At 39.1% G+C, this 21677-nt stretch overlaps 1 protein-coding gene across 4 annotated transcripts in view; it reads left to right on the top strand.

The window, feature by feature from the left end:
* The window catches only part of FARS2 (phenylalanyl-tRNA synthetase 2, mitochondrial), a 523925-nt gene that overhangs the window by 290204 nt on the left and 212044 nt on the right, over positions 1–21677 (top strand). For all 4 annotated transcript variants that reach the window (XM_032250125.1, XM_032250124.1, XM_032250126.1 and 1 more), the window contains exon 5: positions 3570–3730. In XM_032250125.1, the coding sequence (XP_032106016.1) occupies positions 3570–3730 (161 nt within the window). The remainder of the gene's footprint in view (positions 1–3569; positions 3731–21677) is intronic.

The following is a 21677-nucleotide window of genomic DNA, read 5'->3' as shown; positions in this document are numbered from 1 at the left end:
ATTTTACCCAGCCCCTACTCAAGATGGAGTCACTCTGGTTCAGATGCCTCTGACAGTTCTGCTATATGAATATACCACAGTTTCTCCATTCACTAGTTGATGTATATTTTGGTTGTTTTGGGGTTAGGCCATTCCGAAGGAAGCTGTTATGAGCATTGATTCATTGGACTTCCAGTGCACATATGTTTCTGTATTTTAGGTAAATACTTAGCGTCAGGTCTCCATGCAGGCTTGGAGCCTGAAAGTCTGAAGTCCTGCCTGCCTCTGCTGAAGTCTCCCAGCCACTGCCTGTGTTTGTCCTCAATCATTGTCCTGGATCGCCCAGGGGAGCTTCCCCAGACAAGCCCCTCACCCAATCCTGCCATCTTAACTGTTCTTATGATAATGTAAATACCTCTCACCCAACCCCACCACTGTAACTGAACTTACTCTGCAACACCCCCACCCCCCAAAACGCTACCCAAACCTATAAAACCAACTGCTATCCCACTGCCATTTGCTAATGCCCTTGTTGGCCTTAGCCCACCTGCACGCAGGTGAATAAACAGCCATGCTGCTCACACAAAGCCTGTTTGGAAGGTCTCTTCATTCAAAGCTCACGTTTTTTAAACATTGAGAAACGGAATTGCTGTGTCATATGCCAAGTATCTGTTTAATTCAGGGTTTCTCCATTCACATTTTGGTAAATACTTAGAAATGTAGGTGAATACTTAGAAATGGAATTGCTGTGTCTTATGTTAAGTATCTGTTTAATTCAGGGTTTTGTCATTCATATTTTGGGTTGGATAATTCTTCGTTGTGAGAAACCATTCTGTACACCATGGGATCTTTAGTAATAACTTTGGCCTCCGCCCACTAGATGTCAGGATGCCCCCCACTCTGTTTTGACCACCAAAAATGTCTTCAGACCTTGCTAAATGTCCCCTGGTAGCTAAAATTGCCCCCAGTTGAGAAATATTGGTTTATTGTAAAAAACTACCAAACTGTTTTTGAAACTACCAAAATGGCTTTGTCATTCTCACTCAATAGTTTATGAGTTCCAGTTTTAATGTGTCATATCTTAATTTTTATTCATTTAAGTATATTTTCTAATTTTCTTGTGATGACTTATTTGAATCATGTGATACTTATAAGTATGTTGTTTAATTTCCCAATGTTTGGGAGATTTTTCAGATTTTTTTCTACTGTTGATTTCTGATTTATTTGCATTTTGGACATAGAACATTTTTTGTACAATTTCAATCCTTGGAATTTATTTTGTGTTCCAGAATATGTTCTGTGGTGAAATATTCATATGCACTTGAAAAGAATGTCAATTATATTGTTGTTGAGTGGAATGTCATGTGCATAATTTTATATGTGACAAAATTAGCCTGTCATATGTTGGGAATTTTAACAAAGTTCTTTGCTAATGACCAGTGCCTCTCAATCTATCTGTAGCTGATAGCCTGTGCTCCCATTGTCTTGATGTTTGCCTCGATGCCAAGTGATAACCACAGGTGCTGGTGTTTCACTTACAATGAAGCCTTTTCCCTCCTGGATTTTGTACATCTAATGGTGTGGCTCCATGAATGTTCAGGTACAGTTGGAGCAAATGGGGATTTGTGAAACAATTGTAAGGTTTTTTTCTTTTCTTTTCTTTTCTTTTTTTTTTTTTTTTTTTGAGATAGAGTCTTGCTTTGTGGCCCAGGCTAGAGTGCAGTGGCTCAATTTCAGTTCACTGCAACCTCCGCCTCCCAGGTTCAAGCAATTCTCTTGCCTCAACCTCCTTAGTAGCTAGGATTACTGGCATGCACCACCATGCCCAACTAATTTTTATATTTTTAGTAAAGACAGGGTTTCACTGTTGGTCAGGCTGGTCTCAAACTCCTGACCTCCCAAAGTTCTGGGATTACAGGCGTGAGCCACCATGCCCAGCCAACTTTTTTATGTTTTAGGAAAACATTAAATGCAAGGTAGAAACAAGAACAAAATGTTTCCTGTGGCTCGTTGAGATGAGTCCTGCCTGTATCTCCGGAATCCACTCCTTAGCCTTCACGTGCTGCGTCCCTTCCCTTTGCTATTAAAGAAACTCCTTCAGTCTGGAATTTCCTGTCACCTTTCCTTACATTTTGAATCTGTATTAGTTATTTTTGTTTGTTTGCTTTTTTTTTTTTTTTTTTTTGGTAACAAATTACTTTAAACTTAATGGCTTAAAATAGCACAAATATATTGTATCACAATTTCCCTGCATGAGGAGTCTGGCTATGGATTGGTAGGGTCCGCTGCTTAGTGTCTTACCAGGTTGAAGTCAAGGCACAGTTGGAATCCGCCTTGTGTCTTACCAGTTGAAATCAAGGCTGTATTCTCCTCTGAAGCTGCAGTTCTCTCATCGGCTCACTCTGGCTATTGGGAGAATTTGTTCTGTCTAACTGTAGAAGTGAAATTCCCATTTTCTCCCTGACTACAGGTACCTCTCTGAGCTCTTTGAGGATTTCTCAAGGGCTGAGCCACATAGCCTCTTCACAGCCAGGAGGGGGGGATCTCTCTCCAGTCCACCAGGATAGAGTGTTGTTAGATAAAGTAAACCAGTCAGAGTCTTAAATTCCCGGAATGTTCCTAGATCCCACCCACACTCAACTCAATGGGAGGAGTTTACACAAGGCATGTGCGTGCGGAATGGGAGTCTCAGAGGCCATCCCAGGCTACCCCCGGATCCTACTCATCTGTTAGTGTCCAGGTGGAATTATGTTCCTTTCGTGAGCTTGTTTCATAAGCTTTCCAACAGTGTGAATTGCTCCCTTGCCTGCCTTCATTCTATAGTTTCTATCTTCTCTTTTCCACTGCCTCAGTTTGCGAGGTATAAACCCTTATAGTTCATGGCATTGACGCAGTCTGAGCAGGACACTATACCTTTGGAGTAGGTGATGCTAGATGTGCCCTTCATCTTGGCTTCCTTGTATTCTCTGCAACGCTGAGGTAGCTCTTGCTAAGAGTAAGCATTATGGTGTTTTAATAAAGCTGAAGTTCCTAAAGGCCTGACATACAGTATATGCTTTCCGAATGTAAGTTCATCCTAAGCATGCTACGGCCAGTATGGCATGTTTTGAATGTATCTCATTATCTACATGTATCATTGTCCATGTGTTCTCATTGTTCAGCTCCCACTTATAAGTGAGAACATGTGGTGTTTATCTACACTTAGGGACAGAGACTGTCTTTTCTTTCCCCTCTGTAACCTGTATACAGTGGGCTAAAATGTTTGAATCAGGGCAAACAAAGATTACAGAAAAATCATGACTCAGTTCAGGAACCTCTGCTTAAGAAAGCCTAGAATTTAATTGGAAATGAAAGAGAGTACTTCAGACAGTGTGACTTCAGATGGCAGGAATATGGAGATGGAAAAACATGGAAGATTGGGCACCCTCTCGGATGTCTTTGTAGCGGCTGCCCAGTACCTGGCCCACTGTAATGATCAGTTATCAGTTATTAGTGTTACTGATAACTGTCAGGGAGTTGTGTGTGCCTATCTAGTCTAAGGCTTTTTAAAAACAACTGTTTTTTGGTTTTTTTTTTTTGCCCCCTAATAGCTGGTGCTCAAGACCGAATCGGCTGGGCTTTTGGCCTAGGATTAGAAAGGCTAGCCATGATTCTGTATGACATCCCTGATATCCGTCTCTTCTGGAGTGAGGACGAGCGTTTCCTGAAGCAGTTCCGTGTAGCTAACATTAATCAGAAGGTGAAGTTTCAGGTAAGATGGCTTGCAAGAACTGAATAAATAATAATAATAATGGCTGTCAAGGATTGACAGGATCATGTACTTGAAAGCCATTGAATTTTATTTTATTTATTTTTTATGTTGCTTTAAGTTCTGGGATACATGTGCAGAATGTGCAGGTTTGTTACATAAATATACATGCTCGTGGTGGTTTGCTCCACCTATCGACCCGTCATCTAGGTTTTAAGTCCCACATGCATCATGCATTAGGTATTGTTCAAATGCTCTCCCTCCCCTTGTCCCGCACCCCCCGAATAGGCTCCAGTATGTGATGTTCCCCTCCCTGTGTCCATGTGTTCTCATTGTGCAGCTCCCACTTATAAGTGAGAACATGTGGTGTTTAGTTTTCTGTTTCTGTGTTAGTTTGGATGTTTGGTTTTCTGTTATCTGTGTTAGTTTGCTGAGAATGATGGTTTCCAGCTTCATCTATGTCCCTGCAAAGGATATGAACTCAATCTTTTTTATGGCTGCATGAATTTTGAACAATGTGAATTTGTAAAGAAATTCCTGGCCAGGCACGGCGGCTCACGTTTGTAATCCCAGCACTTTGGGAGGCCGAGGCAAGTGGATCACCTGAGGTCAAGAATTTGAGACCAGCCTGGCCAACATAGTGAAACCCTATCTCTACTAAAAATAGAAAAATTGGCTGGGCGTGGTGGTGTGTGCCTGTAGTTCCAGCTGCTTGGGAGGCTGAGGTAGGAAAATCACTTGAACCCAGGACGTGGAGGTTGCAGTGAGCCGAGATTGTGCCATTGGACTCCAGCCTGGGCAAAAAGAGAGAAACTCTGTCTCAAAAAAAAAGAAGTTCCTAAAAAGAGGCCCATAAACCCACAAGGGGTTCATAAACCTTTAGAAATTTTATGCAAGAGAAAAGATATTTGTCAATCTTATTAGTCTAGGCAGAGAACCAATTTTGTACTTTTTTAATGAACATTTTATCATTATGAAATATCCAACTTTATCACTGATCTTTGTCTCTTAAAGTTTACTTTTTATAATATTAATATAGACACTGGATTTCTTATGATTGATGTTTGCGATGCAGATCAGTTTACTTTCATTCTATATCTTCATCTTAATTGTACATCTCTTATAAACAGCATAAAGTTGGGTCTGTTTTTTAAGACCCAGATCTAGTCTTCGTCTTCTCAATTGGAGTGTTGAATACACTTACATTTGATATCTTAAATAATAACTTATATTCCTGGGCCTAATGCTATCATTTTTAAACTTCTTTCCCATTTTCCTCATCAGTTTTTTATTTATTTTACTTGAAAATTGAAGTTTGTTTTCATTTTGTGTCCATGTTACATTTTATTTCTTCCATTTGTACTTAGTTTTCATCATTTTATGTGATTTTAAATGGTTACATTATAATATGCATAATTCATTCTTCATGTTTTATCATGAAGAAGTATTATACAACTTTGTGAAACATTTTGCCACTTTATAATAGTGTAATTTTATTATCCCTCCTGTCTAGGTTGTCAAGTTATTTTTTTTTTCTTTTTTGTCCTTGGACTTTAAAGAGGTCACATTATTGCCTTTATCTCTGGTTTTCAGCAATTTGACCTATGTATGATTTTCTGTCTGTTTTTCTGCTTCAGGATTTGCTGTGTTAGGTTAATATCTTTCAAGCATTTTGGACAATTCTCATCTAGTACCTTTTCCAGCAATTCTACTCCATTCATTTTTCAGAGTATAGCTGCATATATGTTAGACCATTTGTTCCTGTGCCATAGAACTCTGATGAAAGGTGTTTTAATTAATGATTTTTTTTCCTGTGTGCTTTATTTTTGATATTTTTTATTGTCTTCTCTTTGGGCTGCTAATCTTTCTTTTTTCTTTTTTTTTTTTTTTCTGTTTTGTCCAACTAACCATTAAGCCGATCCAGTGGATTAACCATTCCCCAGATATTGTATTTATCAATTCTAGAATTTGCATTTGCTTCCTTTTTAGAGTTTTCATTTATCTACTGAAATTCTTGATCTTTTCATCCATTTCATCCATTCTTCCTTAAATTCTTTCACATATTCGTACTAGTTATTTTGTTTTATTTATTTATTTTTGAAATGGAGTCTTGCTCTATTGCCCAGTCTGGAGCGGAATGCAATGGCTCAATCTCAGCTCACTGCAACCTCCGCCTGCTGGGTTCAACTGATTCTCCCGCCTCAGACTCCTGAGTAGCTGGGATTACAGGCATGTGCCACCACGCCTGGCTAATTTTTGTATTTTTAGTAGAGACGGCGTTTCGCCATGTTGGCCAGGCTGGTGTTGAACTCCTAACCTCAGGTGATCCTCCTGTCTCAGCCTCCCAAAGTTCTGGGATTACAGGCATGAGCCACCATGCTCGACCTTATAATGGTTATATTTAAGTAGTTGTCTGTTAATTCCAACCATTTAGTTATCTAGTGTTCTTTTGTTGCTTTTTCTTCCTAATCATGGCTTATATTTTTCCTGCTTCTTCACTTGTCTTACTTTTTTTTTTTATTGTGTTGAATGGACACCAAGACTGAGGTAGATAAAATTTATCCCTAGAAAGCCTTATGCTTTCTGCTATCTGGCTGCTAAGGTGACTAGGCAAGATCTTTTTGTTCTATCAGGAGTTGAGTTGGATTTCACATCTGATTTCCTGTTCGTGGTGAGATCTAGCCCTGCAGCAGAGTTTGGGATCTAACCATGTGAGATCACAGGAGCTTTCTGCTTTTCATCCACTTACCAGCCTCTTCCACCACCAGACTTTGTAAGCAGAAATATTATGAAGGAGAATTGGCTGGCAGTGAGGGTTAGCTCTGTTTCTCCATTTTCCAATCTGCCATGCCAGCCCATGCTTGGCTGATAAAAGTTGGCTTGTTTCTTCTTATTCCAGAAAAATGTCTTTGCTAGTAGCAGGCTAGCTCTTCCGCCTACTCATGCCCCAGTGGTAAAAGCTGCCATCAATGTCTGTCTACCCTAGAAGGGCTCATCTCTCTCTGGAGTTACATTTATTTGTATTTGTGTCCAGACCTCGTCAACTGTATTAGTCTGGTTTCATGCTGCTGATAAAGACATACCTGAAACTGGGAAGAAAAAGATGTTTAATTATACTTACAGTTCCACATGGCTGGGGAGGCCTCAGAATCATGGCAGGGTATGAAAGGCACTTCTTACATGGTGGTGGCAAGAGAAAATGAGGAAGAAGCACAAGCAGAAACCCCTGATAAACTCATCAGATTCTGTGAGACTTACTCACTATCACAAGAAAGCATGGCAAAGAGGCAAAGACTGGCCCCCGTGATTCAATTTCCTCCCCCTGAGTTGCTCCCACAACATGTGGGAATTCTGAGAGGTACAATTGAAGTCTAGATGTGTATATCATCAACTTTAAGGACAGGTATGGTTTTTGAAAATGTATTTTTTTTTTATTGATACAGTGAAACACACTGATTTTGCATATGTGCCCATCTGCATCTGAAACCTTCCCATGTATGTATGTATATGTGTGTATATTTTTGATTTTTACCTTAGGACTTTTAAAAACTTATACTTAAATAATTATCTGTTTTATTTTAGCATTGATTCCTTCTAGACTAATTTGAAATAAAGCTGTCTCTAAATCAAAATAAAATCTGGCTAAGAGCTTTACCTTTTTCTCATTCACTTTTTAAATATATTGTCATTTATTTAATCAGCAAACATTTATAGAACACCAACATTGTTCAGAATGATGTGCTCAACACTGTGGTATGGCAAATAAAAAAGAAAAACACTGTTGCCACCATAATTAAGTAGCTTAAATTCAATTTTAAGTGTACCTACAACCGTCTTTTTTATGAGACACAGACGTAGTCAGAAATAGACTCTTGATCTCTTGTACTGTCATTTTTCCCCTTTTCTGCCTCCAGATTTGAAAGCCAGTCTATGATACCTGCACTAATATCTAATTTATATAGTTGCCTTTGTGTAACAAACTGAAGAACTTCTAATGGGGAAGTTAGGATTTGTATATTCATATTTAGTTGAATTATAGATTACAGATCATACTATTACCTAAGTATTCACTAATAATTAGTATCTATTCTTGTCAGTTTCCTGTTGCTTAGATAACCAATTACCACAAATCTAGTCGCTTGAAAAAATGTATTTATGATTTTTACAGTTCTAGAGGTGAGAAAACCAAAATCCACCCGACTGGGCTAAAGTTAAGGTGTCAGCAGGACTGGCTCCTTCTGTAGGCTCCGGGGAGAATCCACTTTCTTGCCTTTTCTGGCTTCTAAAGGCCATCCTCAGACTTTGCATCGTAGCCGTGTATTACGTTGCCTTTCTCTGTCCTTCCATCTTTTGTCACATTGCCTTCTTTTTGAACTTTGCTTCTTTCTTATAAGGACCCGTATGATTATATCAAGCCTTGCTGGGTAATTCCGGATAATCTTTCCATCTCAAAATACTTCTTTTAAAGTAATCCTTTAATGCTTTAATACGAATTAATTCTCTAATACAAAAGGAAAAGTACAATTCCTTTTGAATATAAGGCAATATATTTATAGGTTATAGGGATAAGGACATGGATATCTTTGGGTGGAGTTGGGGGTATTTTTAAGTCTACCGCAGTCTTCCGTTTAACCCCCAAAGATTCACATCTGTCTTGTGTAAATGCATTCAGCCTATCCCAAGGTCCTGCAAAGTCTAAGCCCATTGCAAGATAAACTCAAAATCGAAAATGTCATCTAAATATCTTCAGCCCTTAAGTTGCATTTCATCATTTAATTGTCTAAAGCTGGTTTATGTGACACTCTCGGTATGATTAATCCTGGGGCAAAATTCCTCTCCACCTTTGCACCTGAAACAGGGTACCTACTCCCAAAGCACAATAAGTAGGATAGACATTGGAGAATAGTCGTAGACATTTCCATTCAAAAAGGGAGAAAATGAAAGAAAAAAAAAATCACTGGTTCCAAGCAATTTCAAAATTCAGCCATTAGGTTTCAAGGTCTGAGGATAATTTTCTGAGGCCCTTGGCTTCACCCTTTTGACATGTACAGTACTATGCTCTAAAATATCCTTCCTTTTTAAAATTTATTTATTTATGTGACCAGCTCTTGCTCTGTCGTTGGGCTGGAGTGCAGTGGTACGATCATGACTCACTGAAACCTCCACTTTCCAAGCTAACATCTCAGCCCCTCGAGAAGCTGGGACTACAGGCACATGCTACCACACCCAGCCAATTTTTTGTATTTTTAGTAGAAAGGGTGTTTTGCCATGTTGTTGAGGCTGGTCTTAAACTCCTGGGCTCAAGCGGTCCCCCTGCCTCAGTCTCCCGAAGTGTTGGGATTATAGGCATAAGCCACTGTGCCTAATCTTTTTTTTATTAAGGGTGGCATGTATCTGCAGGTGAGTTGTTTTATTACCCTGGCTTTTGCCTGAAGAATTTAGGGAGTCAAAGAGTCTTCTTCCTTTCATTTTCCTTTTGTTCTTTTCTTTTGTCCCTCTCAATCCAACCTGACAGTATTCCTGATGGTAAACCATTCTAAAAAACCTTGTGGGTCTCCCTTGTATGTCATAGGGATTCATTCCATTACACAAGAGGTCCCTCTGCAGATCTTTCTTGAATAATTCATTGCCATTTTTGGCTCCTGCTGAGATGCCTGAGGGGATCCTTGAATCATATGCTTACTTTCTTCAAAGAACCCTTTGTGTCACTAAATACACTGATCCTTTGAACCTTCTGAGGCACTAACAAAGGCTTATATAGCTGCACTCTTGTCTTTCTCTCGAGAGCACTTTTCTTTCAGTGAATCCCTAACTTTTGTGTCTTTCGCAATCTAGATAGGCTAAGAATTTCTGAAATTATCTATTCTTGGTTCTCTTTGAGTATCAGTTCTCTGAATTTGTCTGTTTTCTCCTATAAGAATAAACCAGGCTGCATTTTCATTGTTTGCTTGGAAATGTCCTCAGCTAAGTGTTGAAGCTCATTGCTTACAGGTTCTGCATTACACATCCAATTCATCCAGTTCTGCCGCTACATAACAATGATCCCCTTTCCTCCATGTTCCACTAACATGTTCCTCATTTCCTTGCAAGCCCTCACCAACAGGGCTTTTGACATCTATATTTCTACCACCAGTATGTTTATGCTTATTTGGATATTCCCAAACAGTGTAGGTTTTCTCTACCATGCTCCTCACTTTTTCCTTGCCCATCAGAGTCTGTAACATCTGTATTCTACGAATCTCTTTGAGGTAAACTAGCCATTTAACGTCATGGTGCTCAAAGTTCTCTACTACCCATTGACCAATTCTAAGGCTAATTCCACATTTTGATGTATTTGTTACAAGCAGTACCTCACTTCCAGAATACAAAAATATGTATTAGTTTCTTGTTGCTGCTGTAACAAATTACCACAAACTTAGTAGCTTAAAACAACGTGAACTTGTTATCTTATAGTTGGGGAGGACAGAAATCCAGAATCAGTCTGATTGGCTTAAAGTGAAGGTGTCAGCAGGGCTGGTTCCTTCTGGAGGCCCTGGGGGAGAATCTGTTCCCTTTCCTTTGCCAGTCTAGAGACAATCCTCAGTTCTCAGCTCATGCCTGCATCACATTGCCTTTTCCCAAGTACTGCCAATTCCCTCTGTAAACACCTCACCCTCTCTCTGAATTTTTGCCTCCGTCTTCAAAGGACTCTTCTGATTACATGGAACCCACCAGGATAATTCAGAATAATCACCTCATCTCAACATCCTTCCTTAATTGTATTTATAAAGATCTTTCTTAATGTAGGATAACATATTCACAGCTTCCAGGGATTAAGACAAGGACATCTTTGGAAGGGGGCTATTATTTAGCCTATCACTTGTGCCATTTTATGTTCTATTTCATCATGACAAATTCTTGCCTTCGGATCTAATAGACTGGTTTGTTTTTAGGGATAAGTAATACAGATAGTATTAAAGTGTTAGCTATTTTTAACTATGTAGAGTAGTCATATTTACATATATAAGAGGGGACTGTGTTGACAGAAAACTTGTTTTATCACTACGTTTGACCCACGAAAATACTTAAAATGATTGTAATCCTGTGCAATCCCAGAGGTGGGGAGAGGAAACGGGGAAAAGGCCTGCTGGCAGCTATGAACTTGTGGTTCCTCTGGCCAGGAAACTCTGGGAGCCATTTGGTAATCCTATTGTGCAGGAAGCAGAAATTTCTCTTTCTTGGTCTCCCTTTCGCCCCTCCTAAGTTATGCTCGAGGCTGTGCTGGCTTCTGTGGTGTCTTCCTCTGTGTAGCCTCCATGTCCTGTCCTGTACATGTTTCTGTCCTGCTGTGGAGCACTCTCCTGGGTGCCAGCAACAGTCTCTGATTGATGGGACCCTGAGTCCTTATCTGTGTGACTCTTTTCCTGAATACTTTGTAACCCATTGTTTAAATCTAGTCAAATAAGAAACTCAGGTTAAAATGTGACTTTAATTTTTGGTTTTCATTTTATATATTTTGAATTAAGTGCTTTGCCTACCATGGCTTTCTTTAACCAGCCTGGACCTGTGCTTGAGATAAGCGGATGAATAATATGGTAATACGGTTGTTCTATTATGCAAGTGATATCTTGTTCTGACAAGAGGTATTTGTCCACCACTACAGCTTCCCGTGCTGTATTCATTATGGGTATTTGGGTCTTGGATATACACCTGCCAACCTTGCTGGAGCAAAATTTTCTGTTGCAGTGCATTGAACTGAATATTCAATAATGAAACTTCAATTTATGCTTTAAATGTTAACAGTCCAAAATTATGAATTCAATATTTAGTCCTACACAGAGCAATACTCGTGTTATTGAAAATTACTCAACATTGTACATTTTACTTACAGATTTTATTTAGAACTTACTAATTCCGTGTCTATCTATTGACTTACAAGGTCAGTCCTCATTTGACGAAAAATTAGGCAGTGTTGGCTGTTACCTTTTTTTTTCCCAGTTGAAGGGTTTTTTTTTTTTTTTTTTTTTTTGAGACGGAGTTTCGCTCTTATTACCCAGGCTGGAGTGCAATGGCGCGATCTCGGCTCACCGCAACCTCCGTCTCCTGGGTTCAGGCAATTCTCCTGCCTCAGCCCCCTGAGTAGCTGGGATTACAGGCACGCGCCACCATGCCCAGCTAATTTTTTTCTGTATTTTTAGTCGAGACGGGGTTTCACCATGTTGACCAGGATGGTCTCGATCTCTTGACCTCGTGATTCACCTGGCTAGGCCTTCCAAAGTGCTGGGATTACAGGCTTGAGCCACCGCGCCAGGCCCAGTTGAAGGGTTTTACTGGCTCTCTCCTGAGACCACAGACTATATAATATTTCCAATCCTGGATGGAGCCTCAAATACTTAACACTGCAACAGGAGTATTGAGAGTGGATGGGTAGTGGCTGCAAAGCTATCATACTATATCCAAGATGATAACACTTGTAGTTAGTAGTCAATACTTACTTCAGCCTTACTCTGTGTCAAGCACTACTATAAAGACTTTCTATGTCTTCATTAAATTTTCTCAGTAACGCTCCGAGTTTAGGTACTGTTATTCTCCCAGTGTCACACATGAGAAAGTTGTAGCGGAGCCGTCATCTCAATAGCATCGTTATGTTACCACGATATGTAGTTCCATCAGGGCTTCCAGAAGCCATTTCCTAGAGTATAGCCTGAGTATAAAACTCATAGGTGGATTATTCAGAGCCAAAGGATCTAAATTAGTTTTTAACAAATCTGAAAATCGGTAGACAGTTTACAGAAAATGCAGCATGAAGTTTAAGTGATCTAATTTATGAACTTCCTGGTTTGTAGGCTACAAGTATTAATGCTTTCTCAAATGTCAATGTGCAGGTGAATCTGTAGTGGATCTTGTTAAAATGCAGATTCTAATTTAGTAGGTCTGGGATAAGGCCTGGGATTCTGGATTTCTAACAGTCTCCCAGGTGAAGCTGATACTGCTGGTCCTCGAGCCACACTTTGAATCAAAGTAATGATGGGAAAAATTATTTAACTTGTCAGGGTCTCAGCTATATCATTGTTCAATTAGATGGTAAAAGGAGATGGTCTGACTAGGTGGTGAAACTCGCTTCCTTCTCTGTTGCAGTCTCATATTGAGTATAACTATTATAATAAGCAGATCTATAATTTGATACCTTTTGCACTTAATCTTGAAACTCTTTTCTTTCTTTTTGCCCTAAATTTTGTTTCCATGAATTTCCAACAGTTGCAAAACTATTATACTTGTTTTTTGGATTAACTGCTGAAACTCCGTCCTTCCTTTTTCCCTCCCTCACTCCCTCCCTTCTTTGTATTTTTCAAAGTGAGGGAACTATGTGAATAACTCATTTAGTTTAAATACACATTTTTAAAAATTATGCGTAAGTCAGAGATTTGCTTGTGCACTTTAATTTGTGAACAGAAACTGTTAGTATTTACATCAGGAAAAATGAAGCTAAAGACGATGAAAGTCAGAAAGAGCGAAGAATTTGGAAGCATGAGCAGGACAGTGACTATGAGAGAGTCTTGTATCAACTAGGCCATCCCTGAGGTCAGTCATGCCTAGAGTCCCAGGGAAAACTCTGGGTCAGAGTTCATCCTTGCTCTTTCTGTGGTAGCAAGCATCAGCCATGAGTGCGGCATGATATGAGTCCTGGGATGTTCTTAAGGCCAGGTTTGGCTCTTTTATTTATTTAAACCTTATAGCAATCACAGTTCAATACACTATTCACCTGTTCAATTTGTTGAGGACCTTATAATACTTGCCATTTGTTGAATGCTGTGTGTAAGCCATTGAGCTAAATACTTTGCCTATGTTACAGCGTTTAGGCACCACAGTGGATGAGGTGAGTACTACAAATCCATTTTATAAATGATGAAACTGAGCACCAGCAAGTAATTACTTAGCACCAGCAAGTAATTCAACCATAATAACTGTAGTAGTAAGTAACAGAGCCAGGATTTTAACCAAAGCTGACTCCAGAGAGCTCCTAATACTGAACTAGTAAGCTGTTACTGCTGCCTATACCAAGCTCTGTGCTAGATGCTGGAGTCAGTAAAGTAAACTTGACAGTCTCTGACTTCAAGTTATTTCTAATCTAGAGGATGAGACAGATTTATTGAGACACTTATAAAATAATATGTTATACAGTTTCACTCTGTGTCCCCACCCAAATCTTATCTTGAATTGTACTCCCATAATTCTCATGTGGGAAGGACCTTGTGGTCCTTGTGGGAAGGACTGGTGGGAGATAATTCGAATCATGGGGGCAGTTGCCTTCATCCTGTTCTTGTGATAGTGAATAAGCCTCACGACATCTGATGGGTTTATAAGGGGTTTTTGCTTTTGCGTCTTACTCATTTTCTCTTGTTGCCACCACATAAGAGTGCCTTTTGCCTCCTGTCATAATTCTGAGACCTCCACAGCCATGTGGAACTGTAAGTTCAATTATTAAACCTCTTTTTCTTCCCAGACTCAGGTAAGTCTTTATCAACAGTGTGAAAATGGACTAATACAATATGTAACAGTAGTGGAGCTATATATAGATAAATGTAGAATATCACTGATACTGGCCAATGAATGTGGCGGTCAAAATTTCATTCTTCGTTTCTTTAATCCTTTTTTGCTAGTTAATTCTCTAAATCCTTCCATGTCTCTCCAGAATTGTATTAGGCCTTGAGCCTGTGATTACTTGCTAATCTCCTTGGCTTGGAATAGCTTCTAGATCTGGTTTTGCTGTCTTTATTATAAATGTTGTCTAATAGAGACTTAATGTGGGATTTTTCTATTCCCAAATAAATCCAGCTGTGAGAATCACATCAGCTTCATTGTGTTGCAATGAAACTAATAGATCTCAAACTTTTTCATTATTTCCATGTGTATTTTTCTCATTTTACTTCTCCCAAAAGTATATTAAGTATTTTCTTTTGTTGGAAAAGAGGTGTTTATCTCAGAAGATGCTAATAGAAAGGGATACAGGCAGAAAGGTAAAAGATGACCAATCATAGAATATTTTATATGTATTCAGAAAGCATTGTTGACTTTAAAATAAGGAGCCATACAGTGATTAAGACTATAGACCAGTTTGTATTGAGTATCATTATAGTGCTTATATGTAAAGCATTTATAACAGAGCCTGTCACATTGTAAGCATTTAATCCATCTTAACTGTTATTTACATTTTTACCACCACTGCTACTATTGTGTTGTCACCACCACGGCCTCACCACTTCAGGTAGTCACTTATAAAATGGATGATAGGGGCTACTGGAAAAAACTATTACAACCTACAATCTATCTTCTGCTGACTAATGCTTGAAATCTCCCCTTAGAGCTTGCTTCCTTGTTTAATACTTTAAACCTAGTTGAACATAATATGTTCCTTTTGCCTAGAACTGGCTGTGTGTACACTCCATGGGACAACTGGATAGAACTAGTGGGGAGTGTGTAGCTGTGGAACACTTTTTTCTGTTTGAAATTGAGTATAGAAATCAGGGTCACTGTGGTGCATTCAACTAACTTAACTATGTTGATCAAAAGGAAACATACACTGTTCTGAAGCAGCAGCCACAGTCCTCATGATTCTCAGTCCCTTCTACCCTCAGTCATCATCTTCAGCTTGCTTTGCCAGCATTGATGTTGTATGACCTCAGCCTTATGACGTTAGGACATTTGATTGCCCTATAGTCTGTGAAGTCCTGTTGGTTGTGGCCCTCTGCTTGTGTTGAAATCTGCTCCATCAGAGGTCTATGGGCTGATTGTTTTGTGAAAAATGAGATCTTGTGGTATGTTTTACATATTTAGATTATCGTAACTACACATTTCTCTCTCGTTTATTAAATTTCTTTAAAAAAAAAAAAGAAAAAAAAAAAACTAGGTCCTCAGTTTTCTTGTAGTGTAGATTGGAAAAATGTCACACATATTCAATAGCCTTGTTGCATTTTCTTGGCCATTAACCTTATGGAAATAAATAATAATTTTCTATTTATAGATAGCATATTAAGCCTTAAAACTTGCCAACAATCTATAAAATTTGACAAATTAGGTTCAATATATTTTAGGAATCATCTTCCTGACTAAAGAATTTTTGGTATTTCTGTCCCTGGAATCAGAGGGATGCTTTTATACTGCACAGAATCACCTAAGCTGTATATTTAATAGTTGGTGGATTATAGAGTTAAAAAGTTATACCTGTAGAAAGAGGTCATCCAAATAGGGACCAGAAACAAATACCAGTTTGAAGGAACTGACACGGAAAGAAAGGTCATGTCCATTAAGTGATGGTGGACAAGCTAACGTCTTCTTTTTCCTGAGTGTGCATATGGGAAGTAATAGTTACAGGGTGGCAATAGGGTTGCCTTTGGCTTCAGCCAAGAGGAGACCCAGCCAAGAATGGCTTAACTAAGAACAACAGCAGCAAACCCTCAATGATGCCAGGGCTCTAAAACACTGAACATTTTAATCTCGATTCGTCCCCTCCAGATTGAAGGATGGTGACAGGACCATCAAGCATTACTTCTTACAACAAAGTCTGGAGGCAGAAAATTAAACACATTTGCTTCCTTTTCCTAAGTGTGAGGAAGAGTGTTCTGGGACACCTCAGCAGACTTCCCTCACATCTCATTTTCAAGGTAGTTGGAGTGGTCTGTGAGGTTAGCCTGTTATTTTCTGCTCTTTGTACTGAGCTCTTGTCAATAAGCCTTGTGCTTTTGCATTATATCACAACAAACAATGCCACATGTGTACAATTGTGGCCTGTCGAGAAAGATATCTCTTGTTACTACAGATTTCTTTATGAACAGATAGTCACTTAGGAAATAGATGACAGGGGCTACTGGAAAAACTGTTACAACCTACAATCTATCTTCTGCTGACTAATGCTTGAAATCTCCCCTCAGAGCTTGCTTCCTTTAGTTTAATACTTTAATCCTAGTTATACATAACATGTTCCTTTTGCCTAGAACTGGCTGTGCCAACCTTTCATAGGTCAACTGGATGCTATTAGTGGGGAGTGTGTAGCTATGAAACACTTTTTTCTGTTTGAAATTGAGTATAGGCCGGGCGCAGTGGCTCAAGCCTGTAATCCTAGCACTTTGGGAGGCCGAGGCGGGTGGATCACGAGGTCAAGAGATCGAGACCATCCTGGTCAACATGGTAAAACCCCGTCTCTACTAAAAATACAAAAAATTAGCTGGGCGTGGTGGCGCGTGCCTGTAATCCCAGCTACTCAGGAGGCTGAGGCAGGAGAATTGCCTGAACCCAGGAGACGGAGGTTGCGGTGAGCTGAGATCGCGCCATTGCACTCCAGCCTGGGTAACAAGAGCGAAACTCCGTCCCAAAAAAAAAAAAAAAAAATAGAAATTGAGTATAGACATCAGGCCATTGTGGTGCATTCAACTTAACTGTGTTGGTCAAAGGAAAAACGGATACTAGCTTTACACAACATAGAAGTTAGATCTTCAGTGTTACCACAGAACTGTCAAATGTTGATGAGACAATTCAAATGGAAAAGTGAAGGTTCATCTCAGCTTTCTAGGGGCCAAATTAAGTCAAAGTAATTTACCGAGTAAGAATAATTACTTAAGGAAGGTAAGCATAGTTGTTCTGTGCCGTTAACTTACCTCATCCTGTACAAAAGAAAAAACACATTTCTTCACTATTTCAATCAGAGGCTCCTTCTGCTCCTTTACTCAAAGGGTAAGAGGAGCACATGGGCTCACCTGATGCGTGAGGCATTGAAGGCTGCCTGTGTTTAGACAGAGAAATGAGTTACTTTGTAGGTAGAGTGTCACACAGCTTTTCAAACTTCATGCATTTATACTGGCGTTTTCTAGTGTAATCTTGTAACCTTGAAGATGAAGAATGTGGTTAAAGGAAGCAGTACTTTACACAGTGGATAGTTTAATTTTTCTTTCTATCGTTTGGCCAAATAACGAATTAAATGTTTTCTTTCAATGTGAGAGAAGAATTTATTTTCTAAATCTCCCTGTGAGATTTATAAATTACAAGTTATAATTCACTGTCCTTAATAGTGAATTATAAATAGAAGACCCTTGTAAGAGTCCACATGGCAGAGTTTGAACTTGGGTAACTGTGATTTGAGAAGCAATTTTGCATCTGTTTTGATTCATTTTTGAGATGATGATATGTTCTAAACATGTATTTCTGGGTTTAACTTGGTAACAATGTAGAACTGTGTGTCCACCAGCCAGCTGTTTACCGCTGTTAAATCCTAGGATTTTACTACAGATTTTTTTTTAAAGACGGAGTTTTGCTCTTGTTGCTCAAGCTGGAGTGCAATGGCACGATCTCAGCTCATTGCAACCTCCACCTCCTGGGTTCAAGCCATTCTCCTGCCTCAGCCTCCCAAGTAGCTGGGATTATAGGCACACACCAGCACACCAGCTAATATTTTTTTTTGCATTTGTAGTAGAAACAGGGTTTCACCATGTTGGCCAGGCTGGTCTTGAACTCCTGACCTTAGGTTATCCACCGCACCCAGCCTAGATTTTTTTAAAGAGTAAAAGTGGTTAGGTACAGGGGCTTATGCCTATAATCCCAGCACTTTGGGAGGCTGAGAGGGTAAGATCGCTTGAGCCCAAGCATTTGAGACCAGCCTGGGCAGCATAAAGAGACCCCGTTTTTACAGAAAAAATCAAAATAAATTAGCTGGACATGGTGGTTCACCTGGGTTGACAGCTACTTGATTGGCTATGAAGGAGGATTGCTTGAGCAGGGGGTAGGTCAAGGCTGCAGTGAGCCGTGATCATGCCAGTGTACTCCAGCCTTGGCAACAGAGGGAGACCCTATCTCAAAACAAACAAAAAAACAGTAAAAGCATTAGAAATGTAGTTGAAACACCTGTTTCTCCCTCATTTCATTCTGCTTCCCCATCTCCCCAGAGGTCACAACTAGTTGCAGTTTGATATTTACCATTCTCATGTTCTTAGGCCATTTGTATATGTCCAAAAGCATTTTGTAGGGTTGCTTCAAAATATATATTATATGGTCAAAGTCGCTAAAATATAGAAATCCAGAGAGGTTTTGTGGATATTTGATGAGCAAATTCTAAAATGTATATGGAAATGTGGAGGGCCAAGAATAGCCAAATAACAAAGTTGAAAGATTTGCTTAATCTGATGTTGTATTTTTGAGAAGTCATAGTAATTGTGAGAATATGGAACTGATGCAAGGATCAACACAAAGGCCCATGAAATGCAGTGAGGAGCCCGAAACACACCTGCACATTATACTAGACTTATGGCAGTACTAGTGCTATGGAACAGGGGCAAGAGGACAAGGCTTCTTCATAAATGGAGCAGGGATAATTGGGTACCCACATGGAAAAAAATGAAACTTGACCCCATATTTATAATTGCTAAAAAATGAATTCCTGGGGAGTTGTAGATCTAAATGCGAAAAGTAATTTATTAGCTTACCACCTTTGAAAAAGCCATTTTACCATGAGTGGTTCTTTAATTTTTATTGGAGTGAATTGAATTGAGGAGATTGAACTAAATGAACTATGGTAATGTAAAATTAAAACCTAATTAAATGTCTGCTCTTTAAAGTTTTGAAATGAGTGTTTACTTAAAGTGCTTCCTGTAAGTTTTTTGTAAAGCATTTTATCAAATTAGGGGTGTTTCCTTCTACTTTGAGTTTGCTTAAAGTTTTTGTTATAAACGAATGCTAAAATTGATTAAACCTTTCTATATATTTTGAGATGATCTCACGATTTCTGGCTTTATTCTGTTAATCTTGTGACATTTAGAGATTTTTTTTTGAATGTTAAACCAATATTTTATTCCTGAAACATACATAACTCGGTTGGTGAAATATTACCATTTTACATACTTGTGGATTTTATTTGTTAATATTTCTTTTTTTTTCTCTTTATTTTTATTTATTTATTTTTTTCCCATTTATTTATTTTATTGCATTTTAGGTTTTGGGGTGCATGTGAAGAACATGCAAGATTGTTGCATAGGTACACATGTGGCAGTGTGATTTGCTGCCTTCCTCCCCATCACCTACATCTGGCATTTCTCCCTTTGCTTTCTCTCCCCAGATCCCCACCCCCCACCATTCCTCCCCTATTTCCCCCCAACTGACCCCAGTGTGTAGTGCTCCCCTCCCTGTGTCCATGTGTTCTCATTGTTCAACACCCACCTATGAGTGAGAACATGCGGTGTTTGATCTTCTGCTCTTCTGTCAGTTTGCTGAGAATGATGGTTTCCAGGTTCATCCATGTCCCTACAAAGGACACAAACTCATCGTTTTTGATGGCTGCATAATATTCCATGGTGTATATGTGCCACATTTTCCCTGTCCAGTCTATCATCGATGGGCATTTGTGTTGGTTCCAGGCCTTTGCTATTGTAAACAGTGCTGCAATGAACATTCGTGTGCATGTGTCCTTATAGTAGAACGATTTGTAATCCTTTGGATGTATACCCAGTAATGGGATTGCTGGGTCAAATGGAATTTCTATTTCTAGGTCCTTGAAGAATCGCCACACTGTCTTCCACAATGGTTGAACTAATTTATACTCCCACCAACAGTGTAAAAGTGTTCCTATTTCTCCACATCCTCTCCAGCATCTGTTGTCTCCAGATTTTTTAATGATCGCCATTCTAACTGGCGTGAGATGGTATCTCAATGTTGTTTTGATTTGCATTTCTCTGATGACCAGTGATGTTGAGCATTTTTTCATATGTTTGTTGGCCTCATTTATGTCTTCTTTTGTAAAGTGCCTGTTCATATCCTTTGCCCACTTTTGAATGGGCTTGTTAGATTTTTTCTTGTAAATCTGTTTTAGTTCTTTGTAAATTCTGGATATCAGCCCTTTGTCAGGTGGGTAAACTGCAAAAATTTTTTCCCATTCTGTTGGTTGCCCATTCACTCTAATGACTGTTTCTTTTGCTGTGCAGAAGCTGTGGAGTTTGATTAGGTCCCATTTGTCTATTTTGGCTTTTTTTTCAATGCCTTTGGTATTTTGGTCATGAAGTCCTTGCCTATGCCTATGTCCTGAATGGTTTTGCCTAGATTTTCTTCTAGGGCTTTTATGGTGTTAGGTCTTACGTTTAAGTCTTTAATCCATCTGGAGTTAATTTTAGTGTAAGGTGTCAGGAAGGGGTCCACTTTCTGCTTTCTGTACATGGCTAGCCAGCTTTCCCAACACCATTTATTAAACAGGGAATCCTTTCCCCATTGCTTGTTTTTGTCTGGTTTGTCAAAAATCAGATGGTTGTAGATATGTTGTGTTGCCTCCGAGACCTCTGTTCTGTTCCATTGGTCTATATCTCTGGATTTCTACATTTGTGTTCAGGGATGAACTAGGCCTTTAATTGTGTATGTTTGTTATGCTCTCAGGTTTTGATGTTAAGATGATATCCTCATAAAACTAGTTTGGAAGTATTTTCATTTTCTACCCTCTGGAACAGTATTTTGAAGATTTATGTTATTTTTTTCTTAAGTGTTTCATCAAATTTACTAGTGAAGTCACCTGGGGCTAGAGTTTCTTTTGTGGAAAGTTTTAAAATTACGGTTAAATTTTTAAATAGTTATCAGTTTTGATAAATTGCATTTTTTTTTCCTAGGGATTGGTCTATTTCTAAATTTTCAAATGTATTAGCACAGCCCGGCACAGTGGCTCATGCCTGTAATCACAGAACTTTGAGAGACTGAGGCAGGTGGATCGCTCGAGGCCAGGAGTTTGAGATCAGCCTGGCCAACATGGTGAAACCCTGTCTCTATTAAACATACAAAAAAAAAAAAAAAATAACTGGGTGCAATGACTCATGCCTGTAATCCCAGCTACTGGGAAAGCCGAGGCACAAGAATTGCTTGAACTCATGTGGTGGAGGTTTGCAGTGAACTGAGATCATGCTACTGTACTCCAGCCTGAGGGACAGAAAAACATTACATCTTAAAAAAAAAA

Source organism: Sapajus apella, unplaced genomic scaffold, assembly GCF_009761245.1.
Source record: "Sapajus apella isolate SASKATOON/1434 unplaced genomic scaffold, GSC_monkey_1.0 scaffold70, whole genome shotgun sequence".
NCBI classification, from domain to species: Eukaryota; Metazoa; Chordata; class Mammalia; order Primates; family Cebidae; genus Sapajus; species Sapajus apella.
This window is presented reverse-complemented; position numbering and strand designations above follow the sequence as displayed.